General features: G+C 40.8%; 1 protein-coding gene across 1 annotated transcript in view; it reads left to right on the top strand.

The window, feature by feature from the left end:
- Positions 1-870, top strand: part of B3GLCT (beta 3-glucosyltransferase) — a 519,846-nt gene extending 518,976 nt beyond the window's left edge. Inside the window, exon 15 of the mRNA XM_044284963.1 lies at positions 369-870. Within this exon, the coding sequence (XP_044140898.1) occupies positions 369-530 (162 nt within the window). The 3' untranslated portion in view covers positions 531-870. The remainder of the gene's footprint in view (positions 1-368) is intronic.
- Positions 871-24,234: the final 23,364 nt, after the last annotated feature.

Below are 24,234 nucleotides of genomic sequence, written 5' to 3'. Positions count from 1 at the left end.
TTTGACAGCCTAAACTTTCTGCAACTATGTCCATTTGAATAGTCATTTGGAGCAATAGACCACACCATTCGCTTACCGACAGCCAATATTGGCCAGGATCATCTGGAATTTGGCTTGTCCCAAACTTAAAATGGGTGGGACATGTAAACGTCACCCAGAAGTGGTCATTACAAGGTAGTTTAGCCATGCCTGGGGCAGGGTGTAAATGTTGGTATCTATGTACGTATACACCCAGTGGCCTGCATGGGCAGTCAGTAAGGAAAGCAAAGTAAACTTTATATGACTTGCTTAAAGTACGGTAATGTAACAATGACAGATTGGGATATGCAGATTATCTAACTTTTATCTGTTTGCATTTCAATTTTTAGGCACGGCCAGCGGACTATTCTAAAGATTACCTTTCCCACCAAGTCCCCGTATCATTCCACAAGCACTGGAACATTGACCCCATAAAAGTCTACAACTCCTGGCTGGCACAAGATAAAAGTGAAAAACCTCAAAAAAGAAAATATGCAAAGGAAGATCTATGAGATCACAACAACCCTACACTGCACAAAAAAAGTACAAATGGTTTTTAGGTTCACAAGATTTTACCAGGCAGCCATTTTGTGGAAAAGAGCAGTATTTATGACAATGAACCCCTTTCGTTCCCGTGGAACTAGTGATGGCAGTCTGTGCTTCATGCTTGAGTGGTTGATCATAATAGCCATCTATGAAATGTTTGTTTAGGGCATGGAACGGTCACCCTGTATAACTGCCAGGTACAACATTACAAGATGGCTTATGCTAATATTTGTGTAGATTTAATAAAGTGGTGTATCTGGTATTAGGTATAAAAAAAAATAAAGTCTGTTTGTCCCTGAAACAGTGCCACTCTTGTCCATAGGCTGTATCTGGTATTGCATATCTTCCCCATTTAAGTGAAGAGATCCAATCTACCAGAAAACCAATGGACCCGATCTTTATTCTGATCGTGGACAACCTCTCAAGGTCTTACCGGTTTAAGAGCTCTGTCTTTCAACCACAGTGGTCAACTGTGGAAAAGAACATGGTGATGTCTGAGATGCACCTCCAAACAATTGGCCATCAGATACCTGAACACTGCATTTCAGGACAGATGTTACCAGGAGTGGATTTGAAGTGCGGCAGATCTATTTTATTGATCTATTTTCTCTTAATTGTTTCAATTAAATCAGTAGTGTCTACCTGACTGGTAAAAGCCTGGCTTAGTAGCAAAGAAATAAATCTGTGTATTTGCATAAACAGACATGTTCTTAATAATCTAGTCACTAATTAACCGTCTCCTGATACTGCTTTCTGTTACAGTCTAGGTACTACACCCTCATATGCATTCAGTAAGGTCATTATTTCTACTTAAAGGGGTATTCCCATCTGGATATTTATGGCATATCCACAGTGCTGATCTGTTACCTCTAGATCGGTGATCTCTAACCCGCATCTCCCAGTAATAGCCAAAGTGCCACAAGTTAGAGGTCAGTGCCTTGGAACCTATGTTCTCAGCCTAGGGTAGGTGGTTCTCATAAGATATGGGCCTTTTCTGTAGAGCTACTTTTCCACTGTATGGTACTGGCTTCACCCTACCCTACTCTACTCTGTTTTGGTGCAAGGCAGTTTGTTTTTCACAGTGAATATAGTAACCCCTGTTTTGGTGATAAGAGCAAGAATTCAGGTACGGATGCTCTTTAAAGAGAGACTCTTAACTGCAACTTCACATAAAGGTGACAACTACATTTCAAATGAATGTTGATAATAGGATTTTATTAAATATTACAATAAGTATATAGATATATGATGTCCTTCTTTTCGCAAGTTAAGTATATACAAAGAATAGAAAGCTTACTTCACCAATTGAGTTAACATCATCTGAGAGCGACACATCATCTGGGACATCTGTTTCAACGAAAGCAGTCAGAGTCTCAATCGGGAAAACATTTCAACATGAGGGGTAGGTGAACTTCAGCTGCTTAACTGAAAAGGTCCAGCTTTAATACTGTTTTAACAAAAGAGCTTCACCCACTAGTACAATGTAGCCAGCTTATCAAATCTATATGGGTCAGTGTGCATATCTTGTTTATCTGTTATTATTTCGGACCTTGGAGTGGCCAATCCTCAGATCCGCAATAAATCAGAAACCCAAGATGACCTGGGCAGACAAAGCTAACTCTCTTGCACACACATTTCCAAACCCTGTCCTTGTTAATTTATTGGTCATCAAATACAAACCGGATTCCAAAAAAGTTGGGACATTATACAAATCGTGAATAAAAACTGAATACAATGATGTGGAGGTGCCAACTTCTAATATTTTATTCAGAATAGAACATAAATCACGGAACAAAAGTTTAAACTGAGAAAATGTACAATTTTAAGGGAAAAATTTGTTGAATCAGAATTTCATGGTGTCAACAAATCCCAAAAAGTTGGGACAAGGCCATTTTCACCACTGTGTGGCATCTCCCCTTCTTCTTACAACACTCAACAGACATCTGGGGACCGAGGAGACCAGTTTCTCAAGTTTAGAAATAGGAATGCTCTCCCATTCTTGTCTAATACAGGCCTCTAACTGTTCAATCGTCTTTGGCCTTCTTTGTTGCACCTTCCTCTTTATGATGCGCCAAATGTTCTCTATAGGTGAAAGATCTGGACTGCAGACTGGCCATTTCAGTAGCCGGATCCTTCTCCTACGCAGCCATAATGTTGTGATTGATGCAGAATGTGGTCTGGCATTATCTTGTTGAAAAATGCAGGGTCTTCCCTGAAAGAGATGACGTCTGGATGGGAGCATATGTTGTTCTAGAACCTGAATATATTTTTCTGCATTGATGGTGCCTTTCCAGACATGCAAGCTGCCCATGCCACACGCACTCATGCAACCCCATACCATCAGAGATGCAGGCTTCTGAACTGAGCGTTGATAACAACTTGGGTTGTCCTTGTGCTCTTTGGTCCGGATGACATGGCGTCCCAGATTTCCAAAAAGAACTTTGAATCGTGACTCATCTGACCACAGAACAGGCTTCCATTTTGCCACACTCCATTTTAAATGATCCCTGGCCCAGTGAAAACGCCTGAGCTTGTGGATCTTGCTTAGAAATGGCTTCTTCTTTGCACTGTACAGTTTCAGCTGGCAACGGCGGATGACACGGTGGATTGTGCTCACTGACCATGGTTTCTGGAAGTATTCCTGAGCCCATTCTGTGATTTCCTTTACAGTAGCATTCCTGTTTGTGGTGCAGTGTCGTTTAAGGGCCCGGAGATCACGGGCATCCAGTATGGTTTTACGGCCTTGACCCTTACGCACAGAGATTGTTCCAGATTCTCTGAATCTTCGGATGATGTTATGCACAGTTGATGATGATAGATGCAAAGTCTTTGCAATTTTTCGCTGGGTAACACCTTTCTGATATTGCTCCACTATCTTTCTGTGCAACATTGTGGGAATTGGTGATCCTCTACCCATCTTGGCTTCTGAGAGACACTGCCACTCTGAGAAGCTCTTTTTATACCCAATCATGTTGCCAATTGACCTAATTAGTGTTAATTGGTCTTCCAGCTCTTCGTTATGCTCATATTTACTTTTTCCAGCCTCTTATTGCTACTTGTCCCAACTTTTTTGGGATTTGTTGACACCGTGAAAATTTGAATCAACGTATTTTTCTTTTAAAATGATACATTTACTCGGATTAAACGTTTGATCTGTCATCTACGTTCTATTACAAATAAAATATTGACATTTGCCATCTCCACATCATTGCACTCTGTTTTTATTCACAATTTGTTTAGTGTCCCAACTTTTTGGGAATCCGGTTTGTAAGTGGGATAATACCTTTTACACATAGACAAAGAAGACATGTTTGTAATATCAGATAACATGGGCAAAGTCTTCCACAAACATTTCAGGCAAGTTTCTTTTGTTAATTCCAGAAGACAAAAATGGATAAGGTCTCACACAAACATGTCAAACAAGTCTTAAATTTATACATACTGTATGTCAGGATAATTGAGTCAGACACAATGAAGTCCACATGATCAGAGACTCCATCTTCAAACTTTACCCCCTCAGTGTGGCAGTGTAGTGAAGTTTTTCTCCAGTCGGTCATTAGACAGCAGTGTGGCAACGCGACTTCATGGTACCAACTTTGCTTGTATGGTACCCCCTTAGATCAAGTACCAAAAAAGTACCACGGGGGACATTTATTAATTATTTATTAAGACCAGTGATTTAGACACCGGTAAGTCCTTCTGCGCTCCCGGTGTATGAGCCAAAGTTATATCGAGACACAGGCCCTGTCATAACTTTGGTGCTTCCTACAGCAGGCTGTGCAAAATATTAAAATCTACACCAGCTCCCTTGGGCAATGCGCCCTCTTCCCCACCCACACCACACCTCCTTTTCTCAGCACGCGGGAAAAGTGTCTTGAGTGGCAATAAGTTACAGATTTTGCCGCAAAAACCTATTGTGACAAAATCTTCTACATTAATACTAGTGTGAACGGAGTGAGCTTCGAATGCTTCATCTCAAGTAGGCAAATTCAAAACTTCGGAATAATAATGTACGGAGATACGTCCCGTACAGTATTACAATGTATGGGCTCCGATGAGCTGAGGTAAGTTATTCGTGAAGTCGTTGCTGACTTCATTGAATAACTTCTGTAATTAATTTTTTAAGTGGAAAAACACTTTAAAACTTGAAACTGAACTCGGCTCAACAAACCTCCGGACAGCATTATTCCAAAGTTTTGAGTGAAACAACTTCAGATGAAGCATCCGAAGCTCTCTTTGCTCAACAGCAATTAATACTCCAAAAAGTGGTGTATCATTCTTAATAAATGTCCCCCCAGGTGTCTATTTGAAATTCTGGCCTACTAGGGAAAAAACAAGGTAATACAGGGTAAAGTCAAGCCGATCCCATGCAATGGAAAAGAGGCTCAGGTCAAGGTGGGCAACCTTGGTGAGATGGGGATATACTGTCTATACCATGGTCTACAGAGAAAAAATGACCATGGTTAGTTCACAGGCTGCATGTATACAAGATGCTGACTGCTTGAAGTGTTTTGGCTTTTACAAAAATGTTTTCATTTGATTTTTATTTATCATTTGCGTTCATATATTCCAAAAAGAAGCAAAGATAAATCTACAGCATACTAAATGGGTCATCCACAGGAATAAAAAAATTTCAATAAGGGGCAGAATAGGTTTAAAAAAAAAAGAAGCCTTGCTCACAGCATTGATTTGATACTGCACCGATCCCTCATTACTGCCGTTCTGATGTTTACCAGTTGCTGGTCTCCACTTTCTGGTTCAGTCTAAACAAGCAAGAAATGTGCAAGAAATGTCTGATCAGACAATAGCTCGCTGAAGTAGGTCACCACTGCTTTTTCCTGTGTGTTGAGGCAATGAAGAGGAGAGATGCGGAAACCTGGTAAGTGTCAAACTGGCTGTGGCAGGGGATTGGTCAAGCTTTTTTTATTTTAGTTTTAACCCATTCTGCCCCCATTTAAAAAATGTTATCCCGCCAGGCATCCCCTTATCACAAGAGGGGTGGAGGTGTTAGTCCTTTTAATAACAAAAAAGAGTGACCCCAAGTGACTCCTCGTAAGCTGGTCATACGCAAGTGTTAAGTGACACACAAGGCCGACAATAAAACAACTCTGTAAAAAAAGCTGATCTTACGTATTATGATTGTCAGGTGCACTCTTTGGTAGTTCTTTAAAATTGTTTGTGCCAAACAACAGATTTGCACCTTTTTGATAGCCTAGATCACAGATCAGGACAGAGGCCTAGATCTTCAGTCCAACCATGAAAGACAAGTCGCTTAGAAATCTTAGAAGTGAAATCTATAGTGTGTGGTTGCTTAAACTTGATGTACAGATGTGTCTACCCTTACCTTAGGTCAAATTTGGTCAAGGTCTCCAATTTCTAATGGAACATATTCTATCCAATATTGAATCATGCCAGCAAACCCTTGGCAGGCTACAATGTACAATACAATCACTGAGTGGGAACATTTAGAACCTTATAGGACAGTGATGGCTAACCTCCAGCACTCCAGCTGTGGTGAAACTACAACTCCCAGCATGCTCCATTCCTTTCTATGGAGTTCTGAGAACAGCCAAGCAAGGGGGCATCTTGGGAGCTGTAGCTTTGGGCAAGGGGTACTTGGCTTAGTAATGCTGAGAAACACTGATCTAGAGATATGGCTGAACCTGCAAAATATGTATTCTTTACAGCTGAATGCCTGGAAGCAACATGGGTAAATAATCCCTTTAAGAATATGGTCTTATGTTATATTACTGACTTCTTGGTAAAGTAAAAAAATAAATAGACGTCTATTCGTTCACCCTTTTACAGTAGTACCGCACCTCTTGGATCTCCACAGTGCTCTAGAGAAACCCAGGCTTGGCTGTGTCAGTTAAAGGGAATCTGTCACCTATTTTGACCATATAAAACCGTTAACATAGCAATATGCAATAAAGTACCTTCTTACCTACATGTGTCTTCTTTCTTTTATTCAACTTTTCAATCTTATTAAAAAGCGATTTTTCTGATATGCAAATGAAGTCTCCAGGTGCCCAGAGGGGCGTTATTACTCTGCTCTAGTGCCCAGTAATGCCCCCCTGCAGTGCCCAGCCAGCCTTTCTTCCAAGCCCAGCACGCCTTCTAAGAAATAAATGTCCTCCCACATACTTGCCGAACCGCGCCCCCCCTCCCCACTACGTCATTTAATCTATTCACTGCATCAGCCCTTGCTTCCTCCTCTCTTGGCCTATGGGGCCGCCCCCTCCCCACTACGTCATTTAATTTATTCACTGCACGCACCGGCCCTTGCTTCCTCCTCTAGAATCTCTCAGAGGCAACAGCACTCTGATTACGTCACTGGGCTCGGCGCATGCCTGCGCTGGATTTCGGAGGACAAGCGAGGAGGAAGCAAGGGCCGGTGCGTGCAGTGAATAAATTAAATTACGTAGTGGGGAGGGGGCGGCGCTGTAGGCAAAGAGAGGAGGGAGCACAGTTGATGCAGTGAATAAATTAAATGACCTAGTGGGGAGGCGGCGGTGCTGTTCGGCAAGTATGTGGGAGGACATTTATTTCTTCGGAGGCCAGCTGGGCTTGGAAGGAAGGCCAGCTGGGCAGTGCAGGGGGGCATTACTGGGCACTAGAGCAGAGTAATAACGCCCCTCTGGGCACCTTGAGACTTCATTTGCATATCAGAAATATCGCTTTTTAATAAGAATGAAAAGTTGAATAAAAGAAAGAAGACACATGTAGGTAAGAAGGTACTTTATTGCACATTTCTATGTTAACGGTTTTATATGGTCAAAATAGGTGACAGATTCCCTTTGAGTCCGCCCTTTATGTTGTGAATCCTGGACAAATCTTCTGGCACTTGTGGTTAAAAACTCCAAATCTTTATTTCACGTGCATAAAAACATCATCATGCAATGCAAAGAAAACATAAAAAAGACATTACTGACTTCTTTCCTGACATGCTTGGAGATTGTTCTCGCATGCAATGTGGAGATTATCCTCTTGAATTTATCCATTGACACACATTTTTTAAGACGCCAATTGTTTGCTTGACTGAAAGCCATTTGTAATTTGCATACTGCGGCATGGCATGACATAATGTATTCATAAACGAGGTGGCCGACATAGACAGAATGTTCTAGTAAGTTAAAACAGCAGATCACCCTCTAAGGGTACTTTTACATTAGCGTTTTTCTTTTCCGGCACTGAGTTCCATCAAAAGGGCTCAATGACGGAAAAGAACTGATCAGGCATATCCCCATGCATTCTGAATGGAGAGTAATCCGTTCAGGATGCATCAGGATGTCTTCAGTTCAGTCATTTTGACTGATCAGGCAAAAGAGAAAACCGCAGCATGCTACGGTTTTATCTCCGGCAAAAAAAAATGGAAGACTTGCCTGAATGCCGGATCCGGCATTTTTTCCTATAGGAATGTATTAGTGCCAAATCCATCTTTTGCGCAGGAAAAAAAGGTGAAAAAAATAAATGCCGTTTTGCCAGATGACACTGGAAAGACTGATCCGGCATTTCAATGCATTTTTTTTGACTGATCAGGCATTTTTAAGACTGATCAGGATCCGGATCAGTCTTACTAATACCATCAGTTGGCATGCGTTTTGCTGGATACGGCAGGCAGTTCCGGCGACAGAACTGCTTGCCGGATCACTCTGCCGCAAGTGTGAAAGTAGCCTAAGATGAGGACAAAGGTTAGGGGGCGATCTTGTAGTGTCTAAACATAGAGAGATAAAAACATTCACTAGAGAGCAGATGAATGATTATTTTGTGCTCTTTGTTCTCCGACAGCTATGTTTAGTAATTTTTTATTAATGCACAGTAAGAACAGTATTATTGTTGCTTCTGTTCCATAGACAGTATGTCTGTTACCAGTCTAGACGACATACGCTAAAAATGATAATAGTTCTGGACAGCTTTAAATCAATGACAAAAAAGGATCCTCTTGTTCCAAAAACAGCACCACTCTTGTCCAGTGGCTGTGGCTAATCTGCAATACCAGACACATTGGACAAGTGGGGTGCCATTTATAACTTTCTGTATTCCTAATGCCAGGCAACCCCTTTGGTGGTGAAGATGGTAAACTGAGTTTTGATTTTGATGTTGTGCCCTGGCTTTAAAAGGTTTGTCCAGAAGTAGAAAGAAGAAAAAAATGTTGCAGCGTACATACTAAAACAGCACCTCGCCTGTTTTTCTATCACTTTGTTTTAGGATTGTATCTGGGAGTGGGATTTACATTATTATTTTTTTTTATATATATATAAGATCCAGTTAGTGTCGGGATGGATGTTCAGTTTGGCTAATATCTATCGTCGTGTTTCTTTTATGGGTTGGCCATTGACATACCTGGTAGATACCTATATGTGGAGATGGAGAGAGTATTCTTTTTTATTGTAATGTACACAATTCGCTGAACAAAATATTTAAGTATAACGTTCCAGACCAACCTATGTAACAAATAGCTATGGTCACTAGCTGTCGCTGCTGTTCCAGTATTGGGCTTTTTACATATATTGCTGTCTAATAAAGGAAACTCTACACCAGTGAAGGAAATTCTTAGTGAATTTTAACATCTATTCTTAATGGTTAGAAATTTCTTAATCCTCGGTTCTGAATGTATCCGTTCCCAGCATTTCAGATGAGACATCTTAATTGGCTTGGTCAGTTGAGCACTTGTTGTTGCCCGATCCATTACTTTGATTACTGCTTGCATAATGTCTCTGTGGGAAAGTGAACGCTGATACCGGTTATGATGGAACTGTATGGCCTGTACCCACAAGGCAGAAATCTACTAAGACACATTTAGTACGTATATACTGAAAGCTTATTGATGACATATGATGTTTGATGGAAGGTTTCCATTAAGAAATACACTGCAGGATTCAGCAACCTCCAGCACTCCAGCAGTTGTGCAACTAAAATGTACATTGGGAGTAGTAGTGTCACAACAGTTGGAGTCTGAAGGTTGCTGATCCCTGAAATACAACATCAATGTTGTAACATCCTTTTTTGAGCGTTTGGAATGCACATGTTCTAATGATGCCACTGAATTGATATAAGGAATATCATAAAAGGGACTATCTATCATTTACATGTTTTGTTTTTGTTGATCTAAAATCTAAGATGAAAATGCAAATTGTCTTAATTACGAATCTCTCATCAATTTATGTATGCAGCTTTTGTTCAGGCCCATGTGTCTCAATGGTTACAGACTACAAACAAACCCTGTGCAGTCAGATTCTACAATCATTGTCCCTTAATTCCTTCTAACATACATTTCGTAGGTTATCAAGAATGAGGCTACCAATAGAAGGACAATGTTTGTAGGCTGTTACCACGTCTGCAGAGATGATGTAGCACAAAAAATAGATTTTTAATGAAGACCATTTACAAGGTTGATTAATTCTTAACTTTAGCTGCTGTATGTAGCCTAAGGCCCCTTTCACATGGGCGTTGCGGGAAAATGTGCGGGTGCGTTACGGGAACACCCGCGATTTTTCTGCGCGAGTGCAAAACATTGTAATGCGTTTTGCACTCGCGTGATCGGTGTTCTGTAGATTGTATTATTTTCCCTTATAACATGGTTATAAGGGAAAATAATAGCATTCTGAATACAGAATGCATAGTCAAATAGCGCTGGAGGGGTTAAAAAATAATAATAATAATTTAACTCGCCTTAGTCCACTTGTTCGCATAGCCCGGCCTCTCATTCTGTGTCCTTTGCTGAACAGGACCTGGGGTGAGCATTAATTACATGAACAGGACCTGTGATGACATCACTCCGGTCATCACATGTTCCATCACATGATCTTTTACCATGGTGATGGATCATGTGATGACTGTGATGTCACCAAAGGTCCTTGTTGCTACAAAAAGCTAAGATGAAGACAGAAGGAGATGCCGGGCTATGCGAGCAAGTGGACTAAGGTGAGTTAAATAATTTTTCTTCTTTTTTTTAACCCCTCCAGCGCTATTTAACTATGCATTCTGTATTCAGAATGCTATTATTTTCCCTTATAACCATGTTATAAGGGAAAATAATAATGATCGGGTCACCATCCCGATCATCTCCTAGCAACCGTGCGTGAAAATCGCACCGCATCCGCACTTGCTTGCGGATGCTTGCGATTTTCACGCAACCCCATTCATTTCTATGGGGCCTGCGTTACGTGAAAAACACAGAATATAGAGCATGCTGCAATTTTCACGCAACGCACAAGTGATGCGTGAAAATCACCGCTCATGTGAACAGCCTCATAGAAATGAATGGGTCAGTATTCAATGCGAGTGCAATGCGTTTAACTCACGCATCGCATCCGCGCGGAATACTTGCTCGTGTGAAAGGGGCCTTAGTGTTTCAAATATCTGAACAGGTACCGGCACTTTGCAGTATCCACACTGTCCATAAGCTGAATTGACCATAAACCATAAATCCACAGACATCCTACTGTATATACTTTGTGTATACTGAGTACTGCAACCAAAGACTAACCATAGAACTAAGACATACAGTTGTTAGAAGCCTCAACGATTAATGTACAGGATTTTATATCATGTGTTTTAAAATTCATCGCATCCCAAAAACGGGCAGTTGCCATGAGTTTTCCTAGCCTGTGTTATATGACATGGGATGTATCATTTAGAAGTCACAGAACAGCCCACTCTCTTGGAACAGCTGGCCTGTGTAGGGATCCAGCAGATGGATCACGTCACTTTACAGAATAAAATATCACTAGGATATGCCCCCATTGTCTTATAGGTGTGGGTTCCACCTCTGGGACCCGCACTTATATAGAAAACAGAGCACAGAAAGTTAAGAAGGGCCGGAGAAAATAGCCGAGCACTGGTTTGGCTATTTTCTTCGAGCCCATAGAAGTGAATGGGAGTGGTGGCCTGTCATGCACGGTGCACTCCCATTCACTTCTATGGGGAGCCGGCTTGGTGGTGGCTGGACCGGAGTCCTCCAGCCACCACCTTGCGGGGCTCCAGTTCCTGATATAGGTGCACATCCCAACTGTGGGACCCACACCTATAAGACAATGGGGGCATATCCTAGCGATATGCCCCCATTGTCTATGATGAGACAACCCCTTTATGGTGACAATCGTTAAATTACTGGATGTAATGTATAGCAGCTTATACCATTCCCTGAAATGAGCCCTCCTGGCCAGTTAGCAGCACAAACTGGTCAGACTCCATAGAAGTGACACTGCTGCCATTTATAATACTGGTGTTTTACAGGGAAGAGGGGTTTATGGGCTGATCTCAGCCCGTGTGTCATTGCTATCTCTGCATCCCATATAGAAACACCCCTTCTGTGGCTCGTTTCATACAGTGGAACCTCTTGGCAATGTGCAGAGGTCTTTATTCAAGCACTTTGGGATGGGTATTAAGCGGATACAGTTGTATCCCATGTCTGAGGCTAGTCATACACATTTCTCAAATGCACGTTCAGCCGACATCATCTTTCCTGACTCCTCCATACACATGTGAACCCGGTTTGGCCCAGCAAGCTTTTGTCCTTAAAGGGAATGTGTCATCAGAAAATGACCTGTTTAAATCATTTTTTTTATGTTTAACATATATTTTTTAAAGAATTTTTGATTATTTTATTGTTCATTTTCCATGCCACTTTTTATATTTAAACTGAAACAAAAACTCCTGCAGTTTTTGCACTGGCCACTATGTCTAACGAGCCACTTCTTGGTCCTCACAGATCACTTTACTGCAGTTAACTCATTCTAACCCTGCCTGGAATGCTACCACCTCTTTGTATAGATAAGACGGGATCCACCATTCCTAGTAAGTGATTGTCAGAGCTTATTTATTCTTTCCATGTACAATGACCTCTGCACAGGTCACAGAGCATGCCTAGAAGACTCTCCCATAGAGGTCAATAGGGTTCCCTCCGGTCCATTGTGTCTTTAGCTGCTGGGACTGCCGTAAAGCAATTTAATGCTTTATAAATGCTGTTATGAACAGTTCAGCCAAGATGGCTGCCCTCATTATCAGGTTCAAGGAAAAAAAAAAAATCTACAATCAAAATAAAAACATCAGGAAAAAAAGGAGATGTGCTGCTATCTGATTTCAACTGGCAGGTAAAACTTTTGGTGACACGTTTCTTTTAAAGGGAAAAGGGGAGAAAGCCGCATCCATATACGCTGTCAGCAGCTAATTTTCCAGGTAACAAAAGATCGGGGCGTTGAAATCCGACTGCCTGATGCTTTCTTTAACATCTACAGCCAGGAGAATCAGGAGGCCCCCGTTCACATTAGACGATCAACCAATCTTGACGAAAAGTTCATCCTAGATTTTTTTTGAGTATGACCAGCCTTACATCTAATAAGTGGCAAAGCCTACACTAAAAACCTTAAAAACCAGATGCACCTGCCTTTCAATGTGCTGTCCTGGATAAGAATTAACAGTGCCGTAACCGGTATTAAAGTTTGGCACCATTCACTTGAAAATTGGCAGTGTGAGCATTGGAAGGGTTTTCCTTGACTGTATCCCTGGTTGACTCTTCAGGGTTAGGACTTTTAGATATGTTATATACTTATTACTATTAAGTTTACATATTTTTGCTTTTTGTATGTTTCTATAGAAATTGTTACACTTGATTTAGGATCCTTTTAAACCCCATTATTTGTATAATATTAAACCCCATTATTTGTGTGTTCTCATATACGGCATTACCTTATTCATATTTTATTGAAAGCAATATGTTTATTGCCCCTTGTTACAGTCCGCACTCAGGGACGATGGTGTAAAGAACATACCGGTTTATCCGTTTTCATGATTACGTGAATGGAAAACATTTCTCGCTGTGATTTACTGACCACTATTGTCCGACAACTCACGACTGGCAGCGACACTTTACAAAAGCATTTTGCTCATTGAAGAACAGAGTGCCTTACACAGTAGGCATATCTACTGGTTTTCGGTGTGCAGTGTGTACTATGTTACTGCATTGTTGTTCCCATGTGTTCTGTGTTACGCTATTTGCTGTCATGTAATTCTGTGAACAATAAAGACGTCCTAGAACCGTTCAGAAATACTTATCTTTATTCTTCTTAACTATTATTCAGCACCGTGTACAGGTAACACATCGCATCTAACAATCCAGGTATATGCCATTCCCGAAGAAGATCAGCAAAGTTTTAACTGGAATATTTTTTGTTGGGTTTTCCATATTTTATTTCTTCTACTCGATCTGGAAAAATATTTGTTTGAAGTATGTTTCACAAAGTCATATTTGTGTATTTTCTATGAAGTAAAAAAAGCTGAGTGAACAACCTCTTAATGGGGTAATCCCACAAAAATTACTGTGCAGTGAATGGAGCATTTAAAATGAAGTAATTATTAACCCCTTCCCTGCCCACTGGGTATATACGTCCCATCTGCACATGCCCTGTGCAGCTGGGACCCAGGAGCAAGTCGTGGCCTGGCTGACAGACACAGCAGGGACCCTGAGGAGAAGACAGTAGCAGTTTATTACCACTTCTGCCCTCTCCCGTGACGGCAGAAGATCCATGCAAGAGAGAAGGAAAGTGACATCATGTGACCACCGGGGGTGTCAGGGGCAGGAGCAGAGCTGCAGGGTCTAAGGAGACCCTGATCAGCTCTGCCTGTGTGTAATGCCCCCACAGGGGGCTGTTTTCCCCTGTAACTGGGGCTCCAATATTAGTCGCATCACTGGTGCTGTGTGTAAAGGACTATTTTCTGTGCAGTGGTGGAAAGGGTTAACCAGCAATGACTGCAATACCTCCCTGAGTAATGAAGGCATTTGATAAGCTGCTGCCTACCTAAGTGTGTGAAGAAATAAAAGAGCAGCTGGTTAGGCTACTGTAGGTCTGTGATGGCTAACCTCCGGCACTCCAGCTGTGGTAAAACTGCAACTCCCAAGATGCACACTTGCTTGTCTGTTCTCAGAACACCATAAAAATGGCAGTGCTGGGTGGCAATTCCTTCGATTTTCCAGGTTGTAGCAGAAATCTGCCACCTGCGTACGAATGGATCTAGGCAGTGGAATTGAGTGTGACCTCCAGCACTTGACAAATTAGGCTGGCTTTCTGAGATGGAATCAGAATCACCCAGGGCTATAGCAAGTTTGTGATAGCAATATCTAAACAGAAGCATCATTTTAACCCCTTCAGCCTTGAGCAATTTTCTATTTTTTTATTTTTAACTCCTTACCGGAGCCATAACTTTATTCTTCCATCCATGTACCCATTTGAGGGCTTGTTTTTTGCAGACCAATTTGTACTGTCTAATTACACCATTTAATATTGCATACAATGTAGTGGGAAGCTGAAAAAAATATTTCAAATAGGGCGGAATTGGAAAAAAAAAATACGCAATTCCACCACAGTTTTATTGGTTTTGTTTTTACGTCATTCCTTATGCAGGAAAACTGACCTGTTACCTTAATTCTCAGTAGGATTACAGTAATATCATATTCACGTAGTTTTTCTTGTGTTTTAATAATTAAAAAAAAAATAGGAAAAAATATATTTTTTTCTGTTCATCAGCACGTTCTGACTTTTTATAGTTACGCCTATGGAGCCTTGTTGGGAAACTTTTTACTGATACCATTGGCGTGTGTATGACTTTTTAATCACTTTTAATTACATTTTTTGACAGATGACAAAAAAATGGCAAATTTAGATTTTTCTTTTCTTATGCCATTCACCAGACACGATAAATATGCTTATATTTTAATAGTTTCGGCATTTTGGAATGCAGCAATGCCTATGTTTATTTTTTATTATTTATTTTATTTTTTATGGGGAAAGTGAAGTGATTTGAATTTTTATATTAGAAGCTTTTTTTAACCTTTGTTTTGTATACATTTTTTAAATCCCCTTAGGAGACTTGAAAAGGCTATCTTCAGATCACTTTTAACATAGACTGCAATGAATTACTATTGTAGCCTATGGGAGATTCACCATGTTTTGATAGAGCCCTGCAACCTTTAGGCCTCCATAGGAACTACTGCTGTGGTAGCCTTGGATCCTACAGAGGGACCCAGGCTACCTCGAGCTGTTCAGTCCCCAGTAGCGTAGCACTCCAAGGGAAAGCTGCCTCAGATGTCATGGCGCTGGTCATTAAAGGGTTAAACGATTTCAAAAACATTGTGTTTTGCATGATCAAACTGATTAGTGGAACAGCCCTTTTATTTGAATTCCACTTTGCTACTGAATAGGTACAGTTTTTCTGTTGCAAGCTCAACCACTTGTATTCTTGACTTTTTACAGGGCAAATCTCTCTCTCCTTGCTAACTAATCATTTTTGTTAAACCTTCCCCCTTTATATCATGCTCACTGATCACGGGTATCAGGGCTGTAGGCGATCAGCCCTGATATTCCTCCTAATGGCTACAGAAGCCTATGCAAAGTATCATAAATAAGAATACTGATCTTTCAACTGTACCGGTACATTTGTGTTCGTTCTTCTCTCCTGTTCTGAAGCTACACATCCTAGCATGCCATGAAAGTTACAGACTGTTATGGCGTGCTTGACTTGTTCCGTTTTGTTCCATTATAAATCAAAAAAATCCCCAAACCAATAAAGAGATCAGTGATGAAAGCAAAAATGAGGAACATGACAAAAAGTTCATGGAGTTGACTTGGACTCCACATTCATAATTCCCCAGATCTCATGCGGTATCTGGCATGTGTTGGTGCCAGACACCACAGGACAGCTTCAGATGTCTTGGGGAGTGCCTTGACATTTTGGTGACTCAGTGGAGCCTACACAATAGTAGGCAGATGATTTATTGTTATTAGTCGTTGTATGTAGTATGATTGTTTTATTGTGTCAATCAGTATGTGCGAGTATGGATGTATACTTGAATTACTCAATTTGCTTTGCTGCCAAAATACTTGTCTAGCATTTCTCTGTTAATACAGTCATAGACAAAACTTTTGAAACTGACACAAAGTTCGGTTTTCACAAAGTTTTCTGCTTCACTATTTATAGTGTCAATTTGTTATGAATAGTGATTGGATTAATTTCAATTAAACTCTTAGTGACCAGCCTGTTTTGAGCCTTACTGACCAAGTGTTTTTCTTCCTTTTCTTATCATCGTGTTCCAAGAGCTTTTATTTTTCCATCTATATAACTGTTTGAGGGCTTGTTTTTTTGTGGGACAAACTGTAGTTTTAATAGTGCCATTTTGGGGTACACATAACTTTTATTAACTTTTATTAACTCTTTCTGGGAGGGAGATGGGAAAAACAGCAATACTGCCAATGAGCTTATACGTTATACATTTTACAGCATTCATTTTTTGGAATAAATAACCATATCTTTATTCTCTGGGTCAGTACGATTACAGTGATACCAAAAACATATTGTTTTTTCTTTTCTATTATACTACTTTTGTTCACCCCCTTTTTTTTTAACTGCTTGCCGCCACTGTGACGCCGATAGGCGTCCGGGCGGCAGCGCTCTCAGGTCTCAGCGACGCCTATTGGCGTCATCTCGTGAGACCTGAGATTTCCTGTGAACGCGCACTCACAGGAGCGCACAGTAAACAAGTTAAACTACAGCCTGCCAGCGCTGATCATTCGCTGGCAGGCTGTAGATGCGATTATTTATAACCCTTGAAAGGTATATCTGACACTGTTTTGTTAACAGCGTCTGATATACCTGCTACCTGGTCCTCTGGTGGTCCCTTTTGCTTGGATCGACCACCAGAGGACACAGGCAGCTCTGTAATAAGTAGCACTACACTACACCCCCCCTGTCACTTATTAACCCCTGATCACCCTCCTGTCATTGATCACCCCCCTGTAAGGCTCCATTCAGACATCCGTATGTGTTTTGCGGATCCGCAAAATACGGACACCGGCAATGTGCTTGCGGATCCGCACATTGCCAGAACTATATAGAAAATGCCTTTTCTTGTCCGCAATTGCGGACAAGAATAGGACATGTTCTATAGGCTCTACAAAAAACGCAGTGTTCGCCCGATCAGGTCTGATCTTGTGCGCACACTTGCGCTCAGTCCGCCCCACCGCAGTGACAATTTTTTTTTTCTGATCACAGCAAAAACACAGTAAAATCGCTGCGGCGCTATAAAGATCACTTTTGAGGGGCATCGCGAGTTCGTAGAAGATATTTTTTTTTTGGCACAAGTTAGCGGAAGTTTTATTTTTTCTTACAAAGTCTCATATTCCACTAACTTGTGACAAAAAATAAAATCTCACATGAACTCACCATACCCCTCACGGAATCCAAATGCGTAAAATTTTGTAGACATTTATATTCCAGACTTCTTCTCGCGCTTTAGGGCCTCTAAAATGCCAGGGCAGTATAAATACCCCATTAGTGACCCCATTTTGGAAAGAAGACACCCCAAGTTATTCCATGAGGGGCATAGCGAGTTCCTAGAATATTGTTTTTTTTTGCACAAATTAGCGGAAAATGTTTTTTTTTTCTCTCTTACAAAATCATTCTCCGCTATCTTGTGCCAAAAGAAAGATATTATAGGAACTCGCCATGCCCCTCACGGAATACCTTGGGGTGTCTTCTTTCCAAAATGGGGTCACATGTGGGGTATTTATACTGCCCTGGCATTTTAGGGGCCCTAAAGCGTGAGAAGTCTGGAATCGAAATGCCTAAAAATGCCCTCCTAAAAGGTACTCATTGGAATTTGGGCCCCATTGCGCACCTAGGCTGCAAAAAAGTGTCACACATGTGGTATCACCGTACTCAGGAGAAGTAGGGAAATGTGTTTTGGGGTGTATTTTTACATATACCCATACTGTGTGTAAGAAATATCTCTTTAAATAACTACTTTAAAAAACTATTTTATACAAAGTTGTCAATTTACAGAGATATTTCTCTCACCCAGCATGGGTATATGTAAAAATACACCCCAAACCACATTGCCCTACTTCTCCTGAGTGCGGCGATACCACATGTGTAACACTTTTTTGCAGCCTAGTTGCGTAAAGGTGCCGAAAGTCCGAGTACATTTAGGCTTTACAGGGTTGCTCACAATTTAGCCCCGCCCAAAATGCCAGAACAGTAAACACACCCCACAAATGACCCCATTTTGGAAAGTAGACACCCCAAGGTATTCACTGAGGGGCATATTGAGTCCATGAAAGATTGAACTTTTTGTCACAAGTTAGCGGAAAGGAAAACTTTGTGAGAAAAAAACTTAAAAAAATATCAATTTCCGCTAACTTGTGCCAAAAAAAAAACTTCTATGAACTCGCCATGCGCCTCACGGAATACCTTGGGGTGTCTTATTTCCAAAATGGGGTCACATGTGGGGTATTTATACTGCCCTGGCATTTTAGGGGCCCTAAAGCGTGAGAAGAAGTCTGGAATCCAAATGTCTAAAAATGCCCTCCTAAAAGATACTCATTGGAATTTGTGCCCCTTTGCGCACCTAGGCTGCAAAAAAGTGTCACACATGTGGTATCGCCGTACTCAGGAGAAGTAGGGCAATGTGTTTTGGGGTGTATTTTTACATATACCCATGCTGGGTGAGAGAAATATCTCTGTAAAATGACAACTTTGTATAAAAAAATTGGAAAAGTTGTCTTTTACAGAGATATTTCTCTCACCCGCATGGGTATATGTAAAAATACACCCCAAAACACATTGCCCTACTTCTTCTGAGTACGGCGATACCACGTGTGTGACACTTTTTTGCAGCCTAGGTGCGCAAAGGGGCCCAAATTCTAATAAGCACCTTTATGATTTCACAGGGCATTTTTTACGCATTTGGATTCCAAACTACTTCTCACGCTTTAGGTCCCCTAAAATGCCAGGGCAGTATAAATACCCCACAAGTGACCCCATTTTGGAAAGAAGACACCCCAAGGTATTTCGTGAGGGGCATGGCGAGTTTATGTAAAATTTTATTTTTTGGCACAAGTTAGTGGAATATGAGACTTTGTAAGAAAAGAAAAATAATAATAATAATAATCATTTTCCGCTAACTTGTGACAAAAAATAAAAACTTCCATGAACTCACTATGCCCATCAGAAAATACCTTAGGGTGTCTACTTTCCGAAATGGGGTCATTTGTGGGGTGTTTCTACTGTCTGGGCATTGTAGAACCTCAGGAAACATGACAGGTGCTCAGAAAGTCAAAGTGCATAAATTAATTGTTTTGTACCATAGTTTGTAAACGCTATAACTTTTACCCAAACCAATAAATATACACTTATTGCATTTTTTTTTAATCAAAGACATGTAGAACAATAAATTTAGAGAAAAATTTATATAGAAATGTAGTTTTAATTGAAAAATTTAACAACAGAAAGTGAAAATTTTGGTCAATTTTGATTAATATAAAAAAAATTAAAAATGTCAGCAGCAATGAAATACCACCAAATGAAAGCTCTATTAGTGAGAAGAAAAGGAGGTAAAATTCATTTGGGTGGTAAGTAGTATGACCGAGCAATAAACCGTGAAAGTAGTGTAGGGCAGAATTGTAAAAAGTGGTCTGGTCATTAAGGGGGTTTAAGCTAGGGGAGCTGAGCTGGTTAAGGAATAAAACATTTTTGCATCGCCGCTTCCTAAGACCCATAACTTTTTTATTTCTATGGATTTGTGTGAGGGCTTGAATTTTTGAGCATTTGAATGTTTTTTTGGGTGGCATTTAAGTTACGGTAAGTTTTTTTTTGTTGTTTTTTTTTTTACGGCGTTCACAGTAGGGAATAATTTACATGATATTTCATGTAGTGCAGGTCGTTACAGGCGATACCAAACATTTTTTATTTATTTTTTATTTATTTTTATTGGAAAGCGTATTTTCAATTGAAAAAAGTGTGTTTTTTTATTTTTACTGGAATTTCTTTTATTTAATGTGGTTTTTTGTACTTATTTTTACCACTTAACAGACAACATTTTGATTGATTTTAAAATGCACTATCCCTATAGTGCATTGCATTTTAATGTCAGTGCTATGTTGACATTGACCAGCAGGCTGTACGAGAGAGGCACAGCCTGCTGGAAACTAGTCAAGACTGGTTTGGGGCCTACATCAGACCCCAGCCAGCCTTCACACGCATCGGCACCCCATGATCGTATTTGCGGGTGCCGAGGAGACCGAGGGAGTCCACTCCTTCTGTCAGCACTTTACATAAGGCAGGTGCCATTGCGGTGGCATATAATGCGTTAAACAACCCGGCTCGGCACTCCTGCTGGTCTGGGCTGCTTGAGCAGGAGCTGAGCCCCTGCTGCACAGGGGGACCCATGCAGCACTTATACTGGGCCACCGTAAAAAAAATGGTGGCCCAGGCTAAGGTCCCTTAGTGACTGCTGTAAAAGGCATATGGGTGGTCACTAAGTGGTTAATTGCAAAGTCATTCCTTGCCATAAAAATTGCATTTCAGCCCTGCCACAAATTGATCTGCTAACATTATTTCGGTGATCATCTCATTAGCTCAGGAGAAAGTGTTACCAAGGATAAGGCTGCTGATATTACTCTATAATGCTGATTGAATTAGAAAAGCAGGCTGGTTGCTTTAAAAGGGGGTGATGTTTGAATTCATTGTCTTCTTCTGTTAACTATGGTTACCTCCAAAAAGATACACGCATTCATCATTGCTGGTGACAAGGTCACAGGCATGGACATTGCTACTTGTAATGGTATGGCAACGTGGTCAGGTTTCCTAATGCAATTTTGGAAGCCAAAATCAGGAATTAATTTAAAAAAAAGAGAGATTGCATGTTCCCTTTATACTTTCTCTTCTTTTGTATTCCACTCCTGAGTTTGGCTTACTAAACTGCATTAGGATATCTAAATGTGTGGCCATACCCTAAGATTGCGTCTAAGTCAACCATTTATCAGATCGATAACGTCAAGGAGATAGGTTCAATTGCTGTTAAGAAGGCTTTAGTGCCAGAACTAAAGATGAGTGCCTCTTCTAAAGAGGAGTCGACTATGGGATCAATTTACCACCAGCGCACAGCTTGCTCAGAAATGGCAGGTGTGGGTGCATATATAAGGTGATTGCTTTTAGAGGATGGTCTGTCATCAAGAAGGGCAACAAAGAAGCCATTTTTCTAAAAAAAAAAAAAAAAAGGGACAGACTAACATTCTGCAGGAAGTGCGGCAATTAGACTGCAGTGCACTGGGGTAAAGTTATTTTCTCTTTTGAAACACTTTTTGACCGTTTGGGACATCTGGAAAAATGATTTGAGAAGAAAAGTTGAGTGCTACCATGAGCATAGAAACATAGAATGTGTCGGCTGATAACCATTTGGCCCATCTAGTCTGCCCAATATACTGAATACTATGGATAGCCCCTGGCCCTATCTTATATGAAGGATGGCCTTATGCCTATCCCATGCATGCTTAAACTCCTCCACTGTATTTGCAGCTACCACTTCTGCAGGAAGGCTATTCCATGCATCCACTACTCTCTCAGTAAAGTAATACTTCCTTATATTACTTTTAAACCTTTGCCCCTCTAATTTAAAACGATGTCCTCTTGTGGTAGTTTTTCTTCTTTTAAATATTATCTCCTCTTTTACCTTGTTGATTCCCTATGTCATGCCACCACTAGTAAAACATCCTGAAACCATTAATGTGTGGGGTTGATAATTATCCAAGGGAGTGATCTTGCTTACACTATTTTGTCTTTGAACATAGCCATGAATAAAGAATGGTGTTTAAACCCCCTCCAAGAGCAGCTTCTCCCAATGATTCATACAGGGAACAATTTGATGAACAGTACTTTTCCCCAGCATGATAGAACATTATGTCACATAAAAAGTGAGCAAAACATTGAAAATTTGGGCTCCATACTCAGGAAACTCCCCGCATCTCAATCTCACTGAGAACCTGTGGTCAATCCTCAAAAAGCGAGAGTACAAAAAGAAAACAGAAATTGGGATAATCTCCAAGAACTGAAAAGGCAAGAATGGGAAAGCTGATATCCAGCATGCCAGGGAGAATTAAAAAAAAGCCTTGATAAAGAAGGGCACACACTGTAAATATTGAGTCTTTCCATAAACCTGATGGGGGAGATTTGCCAAAACTGATGCAAAGGAAAACTGCCTTAGGGTACTTTCACATTTGCATATGCAAACGGATATCATTTGTAGACAGATCTGGATGCGGATCCGTCTGACAAATGCATTGAAATTCCGGATCCATCTCTCCGGTGTCATCTGTAAAAACTGATCCGCAGACCTTGAAACCGGATCCGGTTTTCTGGAACACTTGGTACTGGATCCGGCATTAATACATTTCAATGAGAATTAATGCCGGATCAAGCATTTCGGCAAGTGTTTGGCCGGAAAAAATACTGCAGCATACTGCAGTATTTTCTCCGGCCAAATACTGAAAGAGGGACTGAACTGAAGACATCCTGATGCATACTGAACGGATCGCTCTCCATTCAGAATGCATTAGGATAAAACTGAAGCGATTTTTTTCTGGTATTGAGCCCCTGTGATGGAACTCAATACCAGAAAAGAATAACGCTAGTGTGAAAGTACCCTTAGTTGCCCATGCTAACCAGATTCTGCCTTTCATTTTTCAAAGCTCCTTTTGAAAATAAAGGTGGAATCTGGTTGCTATGGGCAACTAAACCATTTTTCCTCTACACCAGTTTGTCAATAGTTAAAAAAAAATTAAATGCTTACCATGCCATAGAAACATCTGACAAAAAGGTAGAAAAACACAGTAGCAACACTTTTTTGTGAAAATCATTGTCAAAACTATATATATTTATAAACGTGGGGGAAAAAAAGCACAGCATCACTGGCTCCAGGTGTTGCTCCAAGTCACTTTATTCAGACAGTCATGTCCACTACAAATATATGCAACGTGTTGTACTGCCAAAACATTGCATATATTTGGAACCTGCAATGCTGTGGTCTTTTTTCCTCATTTGTATACTCTGGATGTTCATCTAGTGGACACTGGCACAGTAGGCGGAAATCCCAGTAATGATTTTCTTTGTATATATATATATATATGTGTGTGTGTGTGTATGTATGTGTGTATATATATAAAAATGGCTACAATCAGTAGAGATAGGGTGCACGTTCCTGGGGAATCGACTTCTTCCCCCACCAATGTATCCAGAAAATGGACGGCACTCCAGTTAGATGAAATTAAGCAATTCCTTTATTCAACCATCCGGTGCAAAATTTTGGCTCTAAAATGAGCCTTTTCCAGGCAGAGATACAATGTGAGTACAAGCAAATATATAAGTGAGTCAATCAATGTGCAGATCATGTGACCACACCCCGCCCAGTGGGTGTGTTTACAAAAATGTCAGTGACAGGGTAACAAGCAAAAACAATAAAAGCAGTGAAACAACAAGTGATAAGGCAAAGAACAGGAATATACATGTCCCATAATTGCATACATCATGTAAATATAGGGACAGACCCATCGATCTGGCACAAGAGACCAATTGATGGATGCTCCCAGTGTACATAAGGCAAACAAGGGGCGGAGCAGGGACGAGGGGCATATTCCATACGGCTATTCAGCGTTGTGTACGCACCAGTGCACAGGCGCGGCGCTACACCAATCCGGGACCAGTGGTAGGAAGACGTCAAGCATCATCAGAGCTGGCCAGTGCTCTTACGTCATCACAACGCCATTCATTGCAGCGCATGCCCAGTGCCATCTGTTCTCGGAACGCCATCTTTAGCACTGGAGGAATGCCCATGCCCCATGTATC

This window comes from Bufo gargarizans, chromosome 3, assembly GCF_014858855.1.
Source record: "Bufo gargarizans isolate SCDJY-AF-19 chromosome 3, ASM1485885v1, whole genome shotgun sequence".
NCBI lineage: Eukaryota > Metazoa > Chordata > Amphibia > Anura > Bufonidae > Bufo > Bufo gargarizans.
The sequence above is the reverse complement of the archived record's forward strand: the minus strand, read 5'-3'. Positions and strand labels throughout refer to the sequence as shown.